The 11,851-nt window shown below is 44.0% G+C and overlaps 1 protein-coding gene across 1 annotated transcript in view; it reads left to right on the plus strand.

The window, feature by feature from the left end:
* The window catches only part of LOC104960893 (titin-like), a 38,178-nt gene that overhangs the window by 22,666 nt on the left and 3,661 nt on the right, over nucleotides 1-11,851 (plus strand). The window contains exons 10-18 of the mRNA XM_010789065.1: nucleotides 4,347-4,628; nucleotides 5,650-5,928; nucleotides 6,033-6,314; nucleotides 6,422-6,700; nucleotides 7,275-7,562; nucleotides 8,640-8,918; nucleotides 9,605-9,886; nucleotides 10,335-10,613; nucleotides 11,809-11,840. Coding sequence (XP_010787367.1) covers nucleotides 4,347-4,628; nucleotides 5,650-5,928; nucleotides 6,033-6,314; nucleotides 6,422-6,700; nucleotides 7,275-7,562; nucleotides 8,640-8,918; nucleotides 9,605-9,886; nucleotides 10,335-10,613; nucleotides 11,809-11,840 — 2,282 coding nt within the window. The remainder of the gene's footprint in view (nucleotides 1-4,346; nucleotides 4,629-5,649; nucleotides 5,929-6,032; nucleotides 6,315-6,421; nucleotides 6,701-7,274; nucleotides 7,563-8,639; nucleotides 8,919-9,604; nucleotides 9,887-10,334; nucleotides 10,614-11,808; nucleotides 11,841-11,851) is intronic.

Here is an 11,851-nt window from a genome sequence, read left to right on the forward strand (position 1 = left end):
GGTCTCAAATGATGTCGGACAAAGTTCTTGCGAGGCCACACTCACCGTCCTCGGTCAGTGGTTAACGAGTACCTAATATCAGTTTAATTTAATAACATCTAACTTTGAAGATTTGTTTCTCACCTCTCTCTTCCTCCATCTATGTCAGATCAAATCATTCCCCCTTCTTTTACGAGAAAACTGAAGCAGACAGAAGGTATCAAAGGATCGTTTGCTCATCTGGAGTGCCTTGTATCCGGCTCTCTGCCGATAACCATTCAATGGTACAAAGATGAGAAAGAGATCCAGACTGATGAGAAACACAAAAGCACATTCTTTGAAAATGTTGCTTTTCTGGAAATCTCTAACCTAAACGGTAAAGAGAGCGGCAGCTATACCTGCATCGCTAAAAACAAAGCGGGGACCGTGCAGTGCTCCGGCATCTTGTTCGTCAAAGGTTTGCACACACATTCAATATGTGGTATTCATCAGTAGGTACACAAAGACACAAAGGGTTTTATCTCAAGCATTATTTCGTGTTTTCTCTTCCAGAACCACCATGCATTCTTGAAAAGCCTGAATCCATGAATGTGTTGCCGGGCTCAAAGGTCCAGTTTAATGTTCTGATGTCTGGCACGCCGCCGCTCACCACCAAATGGTTTAAAAACAGGAAGGAGATTACATCCAGTGCTGACTGCAATGTGGTCAAAGACAATACCTCAAGCTCTTTGGAGCTTTTCTTTGCAAAAACCTCTGACTCTGGAGAGTTTGTCTGTGAGATCCAGAACGATGTGGGCTCCACTTCCTGTCAGGCTACACTCTTTGTGAAAGGTTAATATTCCCTTTGTGAAACTGAGCCAGTCAATATGTCTCCATCCATTTGTTCTTAAAGGAAATGTTATGCAGAATCAGTTTGATCCCTATACTTCATGCTGACCCTGGTTCTTCTGGTGCAGAGCAGTCCATCTAAAGACAGTAGTGTGTTCACTGCTGTCGGAGGTGACTTTGAACCGTAGCATCAGCTTGCCTTTCAGTGGCGAGCAAATCGCCTGCAAATGGTACATGGAAAAAGGGAACATTGAAACAGCATTACATTTACGAAGAAGAAATAAGTTGTTCAAACAGATTTTAATACATGGAATATATGGATCTTTTTGGATGACTCCAAAATGACAGGAAGTATTTCCATAAGCCTAAACTGTGCAAACAGAGTCAAAGAGAAGAGGGCTATAAGAGGGCTCTTAAGAAACTCACCACATCTCTCCCCAAAGGCTTTGAGCAACACTTGGATGGAAACATATTTTGTGAACTTCATAGAGATCAGTTTTTTTCGTCAAAGTCACATTTATCATTTTATGTTGTTCCTTAGAGCCCCCTAAGTTCACACGGACCCCCGCTCGGTTGTCCGTGGTCCGTCCCGGTCAGAGTAAAATGTTTGAGTGCCAGGTGACCGGCACGCCTGAGATAGACATCTGCTGGTTCAGGGAAGGCTCTGAGATCAGCCCCAGCGATCGGTACAAGATGGTGTTTGTTAACTCTGTGGCCACGCTGGAGGTGTGTGGCGCTGAAACCAAAGACAGCGGGCTTTACTACTGCGAGGCCCGCAACGAGGCCGGCAGCGAGAGCTGTAGCATGGAGCTCAAGGTCAAAGGTTAGTCCAGTCAGAAGACTGAAAGCAGAGTTTGAAAAATATAGGATGGAGGCATTGGTTCCCAAACACTTTAGAGGCCACGTGTTCTAGATGGTTTTATCTAGGCCATTGATTGCTGTTGTACTTGTAGACACTTTACCGCTAGGAATTCTGGTCCGGAGTCGGGCTGGGCCATCATTTAATATTATCTTTTTATTTGGTCAATTGAATTATAATTTGCAAAAATCAAACATACCTACTAACCTTTCCATAATTTAAGATAACAAGGCATTTACTAAATAAATGTTGAGGAAATATCATTTTAAGATTTTTTTTTGGTTTTACTTCACACTTTACATTAGCTCAGTTAAATGCCAGAAGCAAGCTGGCCTCCAGCTGAACTGAATTTAAGTTTGGAATTAAATGAGATAATACCTTTCAGTTCACACAGTTGTGTAGAAAGTTGGTTTAACCAGTTGGTCATTCATTTAGTTATCAGAAAACATGCTATATTCAGTATATTGGGTATATAGCTCTAGATATCGCCCAGCCCTAGTTGATGTTGCTTATTGGGTCACTCCAAGTTCGGACTTAAACCATATAGAAACTTTTATTTGGGAAACTTTGCCTCCAAATGTAAACATAGTCTGCATTTTAACATATTGAGGAAATAATCCACTGTTACGAAAAAAAAGTTAGTTAACAGTTTGTTTTCCCGTCTCAGAACCGCCATCAGTTATTAGAGAGCTGTCTGCGGCGGATGTTGTGAAGGCCTCTAGCGCCTGCTTTGAGTGTCAGGTCGCTGGGACCGGTCCATTTGAGATCACATGGCACAAAGATGCAAAGGAGATCAAACCAAGTGCTAAGCATGGCTTCTCCCAGCTGAACGACACTGTGAGGCTAGAGGTGCACAAGTGTGACGCCGTAGATGTCGGTGAATACCAGTGCACGGTTTCTAATGAGGTCGGGAGCTGTACTTGTAAGACTACGCTAAACCTCAAAGGTCGGTCTAATCAGAAATACAACTCCACATATCTATCTCTGAGGTAAAACTCAACGTTTCCTTTAACACTTCATTGTTTTTTATTGTAATAGAACCACCAACATTTACCCAGAGGCTCGAGGACACTGCCACTGTTCTCGGTAAAATGGCAGAGTTTAAGTGTGTTGTGAAGGGTTCTCCAACTCTCTCTGTACAATGGCAAAAAGATGAGAACTGGATTTTGGAGAATGCAAAGATTGAGAGAACATTTGAGAACAATGTGGCCACTCTCAGGATTCCCGCCTGTGAAGCAACACATGGCGGGAAGTACACCTGCCAGGTGGTGAACGAGGCCGGGCAGGAGAAGTGCTTTGCCACGCTAACTGTGCAAGGTATACTTTTGCTAAACTAATGATGGCTTCCAATCTTTTCTAACACTGTTGGGAACGTTATAAACTGTTTGAATGTCCTTTTGCATTGTAGAGCCGCCTCAGATCACAGAAAAACCTGAAGTGATTAAGGTTACAGTCGGAGATCCAGTCAGTCTGGACTGTAAGGTGACGGGCTCCCCTGAGCTCAAAGTGAAATGGATGAAAAATGGAAAGGAGCTTCAGTCCATTAGGCAGCATAAGCTGACCTTTGAGAACAAAATGAGCAGCCTCAGGGTTCAGTCGGCTCAGAAAGAGGACGAAGGAGAGTATGTGTTCGAGGTGGCAAACCACATCAGTAGCTGCAGCTGCAAAGTCAAAGTGATCGTTCTAGGTTGGTGTGCAAAACGTAAAACTCCTGTAGTACATGTTGAATAAAGTCTAATTACCTTTTCCTAAAATGTCTTTTGGTAACAGAACAAGTGATTCCCCCGAGCTTCAGCAAGCCTCTGGTAGACATGGGGGAGATATTGGGCTCCTTTGTTCAGATCAGTTGCAAAATATCTGGTTCGCTGCCCATCTCTGTGGAGTGGCAGAAAGACGGGAGCAAAGTCTCTAGTGGTGTGAAACACAAACTGATCCAGCAGGACAACTCTGTGTCCGTGGAGATCGAGCAGCTAGAGCGATCTGACGCAGGATGCTACTCTTGCAAACTGACCAACGCAGCGGGGAGTTGTGAAAGTAGCGGATCCCTCGTGGTTAAAGGTTAGACTTTGCTCTCCAACATGGTTGGTCGTGCAAATCAAAGGTGAGTACCCTCTTTAACGTGATCCGTCTTATTCTCTTCAGAGCCTCCCAGCTTTGTGACGCTGCCTGAGTCCCAGGCGGCTGTACCCAACGGCACTGTGCGCTTCAAATGCACATTTAAGGGAACGCCTCCCTTCACAGTCAAATGGTTCAAGGACGACTCCGAGCTCATGACCGGGCCCTCGTGTTTCACCGGGCTGGAGGGGCTCTCTTGCTTCATGGAGCTCTACAAAGTGGGGGTCACCCACAGTGGAGCTTACTCTTGCCAAGTCAGCAACGATGCTGGTTCTGTGCGCTGTAGTGCAGACTTGACAGTCAAAGGTTGGCCTCTTTCAAACTCTTGCGTGGCTGTTTCCATCTCACATCAGCATCGCTGCCGTTCTTTCATATTCAAGCTGTTTGTCACCACTGCATCTTATCGTCATTTGTTGCCTTTGTGATGCTCCTGCATTTTCCACCACCATCCTGTCTCTGCTGCTAACCCACCATCGTCAGCTTATCTCATCTGCCTGTTCTAACAACATCTGAAGTGACCCTACTTACTGCCGGCAGCTAATGTGTCTGTATTTTGGCTTTCCAGAACCCCCCGAGTTTGTGCTGAAACTCCCTGTCACTAAGTTTGTGAAACAGGGAGAGTCACTCCGCCTGGAGTGCAAAGTCAATGGCACAGCTCCTCTGAAAGTGACCTGGTACAAACAGGACACCAAGGTCACGGATGGGGGCAACTACAGGACATCATTTGTTGACTCGGTAGCAGTCCTGGAACTGCTGTCAACGAGCTTGAATGATGATGGAGTTTACACCTGTGAAGCTCAGAATGATGCTGGCAGTGTCAGCTGCAGCACCACACTTAGCGTTAAAGGTCAGCCCCTTCCTGACTTCCTAATCCTCATTAGTCCTAATTCATGGTCTTTCTGATGCACTGGCTCTTCAGTGTGCTGTTGTGTTGCTTGAAGCTGGAACACGTAACATTCAAGTTCTTTCTATATCCGGTCTGCTGGAGAATCGTCACTTTGGTCCGAGACTCGTTTCTTATTTAGTGCTTTTGAGAGATGTTTCTCGGCTGGTGGGGTTGGCTCTTTCATCTCGATATACAAATAAAAACATGCCTCAAATAATCAGGAAGAATACACACTTTTCAACAATACATCCGCCATCTTAGCTATACTTCCATCATCCTTCCACTACATCCCCACCATTTTAGCTGTAGTTCTACCAAACATTCACACGTCCGCCATCTGGACTGTAGTTCCCGCAATTTTCACAAAACGTCTGCCAGATTATCCGTAGTTCCAAACTATTCCACAATAGTCCTGCCATTTTAGCTGTAGTTCCCAAACAACTCCACATCAATTATGCAATTAGCTTTAGATACAACCAATGACATAACACTGTTCCCTCTTTTCTTTAGTTTCAAGCAATTCCACATACATTTTGCCATCTTTTGCAGGATTGCCCCCCATTTTAATTGTAGTTTTATCCAATATGTTTAACTCTGCAGTCATTACTTCAGTTCCAATATCCACAAAAATCAACCCAGACATCTTAGTTGTAGTCCCAACAAACTCCTACAGCAAATTAAACTTCCGTAGCTGTAAATCCTTGGACTTGTGTTATTGCTATTGACATCTCTTAGTTTTAATTTTCACACAAATCTGACATATAGGCTATAATTGCGCAGACATTCCCAGCTTGGCCATCGTGATGATCGTCCCACCACGTTAGCTACGTTTCCAAAACGTAAAAGCTCGTTCTTAACAGTTGGCATTTTGCCACTGCAGAGCGCGAGAACTGAGAACATGTTACGGGTTTCAGCTTTAAGACTTCATCATGGATTCTTTTGCCATGTATGACTCTTTAACAGTTTCCTGATCTTTTTGTAGACGCCCCATCATTCACTAAAGTACCCCAGCCCGTTGAAGGGCTGAAGGGGAAGGACGTGAGTCTGTACTGCGAGATGAGCGGTACAGCTCCGTTCCAGATCACCTGGTTCAAAGACATGAAGCCTCTGATGGAGAGCAGGAAGTATAAGATGGTGAGCGAGGGCAGCTCGGTCACGCTGCATGTCATTGGGATAGAGGCCTCGGATGCCGGCGAGTACGAGTGCAAAGTGACTAACAGTGTAGGAAGTGACACCTGCCAGACGTCAGTTAAACTCAGAGGTCAGTAGTGATAGTCTCAAATGAAAATCACAATCAATAGATTTTCCACTTACTTTGTCACATTGCTGACTTTCCCTTTTGCGCTGTTTTTCTCCTCTATTCAGAGCCGCCGTCGTTTGTGAAGAAACTGTCAAACAAGACAGTGATTCTGGGGGAGGAGGTGACCATTGTGGCCACTATTAAAGGCTCTGAACCCATTACTGTGTCCTGGGTTCAAGACAAGGATCACATTCTCAGGGACGGTGACAACAGGAAAATCACCCTAGAGAACAACCAGGTCGCTCTTAAAGTCTTTAAGGCTGATGCAACCACGGCAGGCAAATACACCTGCTGTCTCAGAAACGATGCTGGGAGTGTGGAGTGTTTCGCTAACTTGACTGTTCTAGGTTTGTAATCATATAATTCTCTCTTTCTCATACAGTTTTTTTTCTCCCATCCTTCCTCCTGCAGGTTTGATTAAGAACGTGTTCTGCTTCTTCTCTGTTTTTTCCAGAACCCGCTAAGATAGTGGACAAGCCCGACGCTCTGAGCGTGACGGCGGGCGACATGGCCGCCCTGGAGGTCAAAGTGTGTGGAACCCCACAGCTCACACCCAAGTGGTTCAAGGACGGGGTGGAGCTGGCCTCTGGCAGGAAGTACAAGATCTCATTTTCTCAGATGATTTCCAGCCTGAACGTCCTCTCTGCTGAGAAGGTGGACTCTGGAGAATATACTTTTGAGGTTATGAACGAGGTCGGGAAGGACCTAAGCAAGATTAACCTCACAGTCTTAGGTTGGTGTCATTTACCTAAATGTTACTAGGGCTTGTTTGAATTTATGGTTATTGCTTTTATGGTTGGATTAGACTCAACTGTATTGACATTTCACAGAGAACAAGTACTAAGACAACACATATTAGCATCTAACCAGAAGTGAAAGGTCTATGATACTTTAGATTTGGTACCAATATCAAAGTAATTGTTGATATCTTCTTTCTGTATTTATTTGAGAAATATAAAAGTGGGTTTTTACAAACAGTGGTGGATCTAGGTCATTTGAAATTGAGGTTACCAGAAGGGGTCTACATTGCTATTTCAGCGGTACAAATTAGATTTAACATAACTGTTCGATACTATGAGACAATTGGTTTGGTTCTCCAACAATCCACAACAATAAACCCTTTAATACTCATTTAGATGTGAGTTAAATAATATATGAAAATATCTGCAGAAGTTGGTAAACTGCCAACAATTTCTCAAATGCTAAATGTTGTCTAAACTCAAGCATCACACAAGAGCATTGACTATATGACACCAAGTCTCTCGAATGACATTGCCTCTTGTATTTGTCCTCATTTGTCCTAACAGATAAGATCATTCCTGCATCGTTCTCAAGGAAGTTGAAGGATCTCAACACAGTGGTTGGAGCAGCCGGAGAGATGGAGTGCAAAGTGTCGGGCTCCCCACCTTTCACCATCTCCTGGTACCACGATGGGGAGGAGATACAGAGCGGACCCAACTATGAGATCAACTTCAGCAACAACAGCTGCACGCTCAAAGTGTCCACGCTGAAGCTGTCCGACTCTGGACTGTATAAATGCAAAGCTCTGAACAAGGCTGGATCCAGCGAGACCTCGGCCTCTATGGCTGTGAAAGGTCAGGAAGTACACACAGAGAAACCCCGCATGCTAACTTTCATTTTCCAGGAAATACTTGTTATTAGTGACACTAATTTAGGCCATTTAGTGAACTGCTACCAGCTTCCTGTTGCTCGCTAAAACTCTGAGCATTGGCCAAAAAAAGCGATATTACTTTAAAGTCATATTAGGAATGATGGCTCTATCTGAAATGTTCATGTACAATATTTCCTCTATTGGCTAAATGATACTTGCTAGCTTGCCGTTATCAAATTACTTTTATCAGTTCACTTACTGAGCAACCAACACCAGATCCAAGCGGCTTAGCTGAAGTAAAGCTAGCTAGCTAACCCTAACTTAGGTTATGGTTAGTTAGTTAGCTACACAATGCCTTGCATCGCTGTCGGCTAGTAGAAAGCAGGTTATTATTTGACAAAACGACTCCATTTGTCATATTCAGCTTTGCAAACACAGACTTTCCCTTTAGATTTAGCAGGTAGTATTTTACCGGCGATAAAGATTGTGAGCGGGCAAACTAACTTATGAGCTAGCTGAAACTTAACTGAACGGCAGGATCTATTTTTGGTTGCTATGTTACGTTAGCTGCCACAGTAATTTGCTAACACCAAGCTAGCCAATTTAGCAGCCAGATCTGACCAGGGAGTCTGGTAAGATATAGATATGAACTCATATATAGTCTGCTGGCTAGTATGCATTGTATTTGATGAGATCATCATATGTTCCTCCACTTTTAATGAGTTTCTCAGCCCTGTTTTTTCTTGTCGAGGAACCGTCACTTTGCAAGGTGGGATCAACCTCTTCGCACTACACCAACACTTACTTCTCAGAAAATGTATTTACTTTCTTGTAAATGTACAATATTAACGCCAGAAATTCTTACCTTATTTTCTGAGTATTGGTGGTATTTATTAATATATCAATAGCTCTAGTTCAACTCTTCATTGCTCAGTGAATGGTGGCTCCAAGTAGCTAGAGTTCAAGTTTAAATTCTCCTGATTTTAGCACATTTATTCCCTTATATAGTTTGACACTTCCTCCATGTTTAACGTGTTACCCTCTGCTTGCAACCCTCCAGAGCCCCCATCCTTCGTGGTTCCCCCCCAGCCGGTGGAGGCCATGCCGGGCTCCAACGTGACGTTCTCTGCGATGGTGAAAGGCAGCGCACCGCTCAAACTGAAGTGGTTCAGAGGAGCGAAGGAGATCCTGCCCGGACAAGACTGCAGTTTCTCCCTGAAGGACAACCAGGTGGTCCTGGAGCTGTTCACGGTGGACCGGTCCCACGCAGGGGAGTACACCTGCCAGATCATCAACGACGCCGGCAAGGAGAGCAGCCCCGTCAACCTCACCGTCAAAGGTCTGTCTCACGTTGCTCTGTTTTAATTCTTTATTTCTTCCTATATCTTGAGAATATTGTATGTTGCACTGTTGAAGGAGCCTGGGGCTTCAGAGTTTGATTTCCAAAATGTTGTTGAAGCTGTTATTCGCACAACAATAGGCATGTGAAGCCATGACAGACTAACATCATACGCCTCTTCTATTAAACCAGCACTTATAAGTTAGGTTTCACTGTTTTTGCAGCATCAAGTAGATCCAGACAACCTTTAATACACATACTGCTAAAGGGTGGTGAAAGTCATTTCACACCATCAACATTTACTATAAGCATTTAATAAAGTACTTGAAAAATAATATCAGTTTTAAAAGCAGTAAATTATTCTTTATTTGCCCCACAATGGGAACATTTGCAGACAATGGGCAACAACACAAGGAAGAACAATAGCATAACTATTTTGCACATATAATCTTTAATATTATTATAAGTTAACAAATATGAAATGTAAACTTTTGGATGGAAATAAATCTGAAGTTATTTTATTCTAAAATTATGTTTTCTCAAGCACCCCGGGTAACTCATTTTTACTATCGTACCGTATTGAGATAACAAAGACTGGGTCAGTAAAATAGTGCCTCTCTTTCTATGCTTTTCTCTTCTATTAACACACTTTAAACTAAACTTACATGCTTTATATTTCCCCTCAGATCCAGCAGCCTTCTCTAAGAAGCTGAAGGATGTTTCGGTGGAGAAGGGGAAACCGTTGACCCTGGAGTGCACCTACACAGGAACTCCTAAAATCACCGTGAACTGGTTCAAAGACGGCCAGCCGATCTTCGCTTCGTACAAATACAACATCACCACCACCGAGAGCTCCTGCATCCTCGAGTGCCTGAGCACCGATGACAAAGAGGCTGCTGGGAAATATTCCTGCGAGGTGTCCAACGATGCCGGGAAGGACCAGTGTGACGCTAACGTGTCCATCCTCGGTGAGAAAACAAGAGATTTCACTTTGTTTATGGGACGTCTTTGCATCATTTTGAATAAAGATCAGCATTATGTTCTACCTAAACTGAGTTAAAGTGTTTAACAAACTTTAGGCCTGATAATAACAACGTATATTCTTTAATTTCCAGACATTTAATACTTTAAATGTTTGTTAGTTAACATAATGCAGAAACAAGTTAACCTGTTTTCTACTTTATAAATGCTAAACTGTCTAATTCAGAATAACCATATGTTTACAGGAAACCTTATAAGATAGAGAAGATGTACTTTATGATCCCAGCTTGGGAAATGTTTGGATCGATATGAAGATATTCAGAATAATACGCAGTAGATATTCAGTAATACTCAGTTTTAGTCTGTATGCAGTACCAGCTCTGTCCAGCAGGTGTCAGCTCCTCCTCACTGTGTCCCTGCTGTTTGTCCCTGCAGAGCCTCCGTACTTCGTGGAGTCCCTGGAGCCGATGGAGGTGACTACAGGTGACGCCGTGTGTCTGAAGTGCCAGGTGGGCGGTACACCTGAGATCAAGGTGTTCTGGTTCAAGGCCGACGGGAAGGTGCGCTCCAGCGCCACCTGCAGGCTGGAGTTCAGCCGCGGCACCGCCTGCCTGAAGCTCAGCAAGGCCGGCAAGGCCGACATCGGAGAATACACCTGCAAGGCGGAGAACTCCATCGGGTCCGCCTCCTCCACCTGCAGACTCAACGTGCTAGGTGAGCACCTGGTTACTGCACCTGGTTACTACACCTGGTTACTACACCTGGTTACTACACCTGGTTACTACACCTGGTTACTACATCTGCTTACTACACCTGGTTACTACACCTGGTTATTGCACCTGATTACTACACCTGGTTACTGCACCTTATAACTACACCTGGTTACTACACCTTGTAACTACATCTGATTACTACACCTGGTTACTACACCTGGTTACTACACCTGGTTACTACACCTGGTTACTACACCTGGTTTCTACACCCGGTTACTACATCTGATCACTACACCTGGTTACTACACCTGATTACTACACCTGGTTACTACACCTGGTTTCTACACCCGGTTACTACACCCGATTACTACACTTTGTAACTACATCTGATTACTACACCTGGTTACTACACCTGGTTACTACACCTGGTTTCTACACCCGGTTACTACACCTGGTTTCTACACCCGGTTACTACATCTGGTTTCTACACCCGGTTACTACACCTGATTACTACACCTTGTAACTCCCCGGTTACTACACCTGATTACTACACCTGGTTACTACACCTGGTTACTACACCTGGTTACTACACCTTGTAACTACACCTGGTTTCTACACCCGGTTACTACACCCAATTACTACACTTTGTAACTACATCTGATCACTACACCTGGTTACTACACCTTGTAACTACACCTGGTTACTACACCTGATTACTACACCTTGTAACTACACCTGATTACTACACCTGGTTTCTACACCCGGTTACTACACCTGGTTAATACACCCGGTTACTACACCTGGTTACTACACCTGGTTACTACACCTGGTTACTACACCTGATTACTACACCTTGTAACTACATCTGATTACTACACCTGGTTACTACACCTGGTTACTACACCTGGTTTCTACACCTTGTAACTACACCTGGTTTCTACACCCGGTTACTACACCTGATTACTACACCTGGTTACTACACCTGGTTACTACATCTGCTTAGTACACCTGATTACTACACCTTGTAACTACACCTGATTACTACACCTGGTTTCTACACCCGGTTACTACACCTGGTTAATACACCCGGTTACTACACCTGGTTACTACACCTGGTTACTACTACCTGTTACTACACCTGATTACTACACCTGGTTACTACACCTTGTTAACTCCCTCCACCTTTTCTCCTCCAGAGGCCAAATCCCCGCCCTCAAGTTTCAGACTGGTTTCAGACTG

The sequence above is a fragment of the Notothenia coriiceps genome, unplaced genomic scaffold (genome assembly GCF_000735185.1).
Source record: "Notothenia coriiceps isolate Sejong01 unplaced genomic scaffold, NC01 NC01_scaffold00032521, whole genome shotgun sequence".
Classification (NCBI taxonomy): domain Eukaryota; kingdom Metazoa; phylum Chordata; class Actinopteri; order Perciformes; family Nototheniidae; genus Notothenia; species Notothenia coriiceps.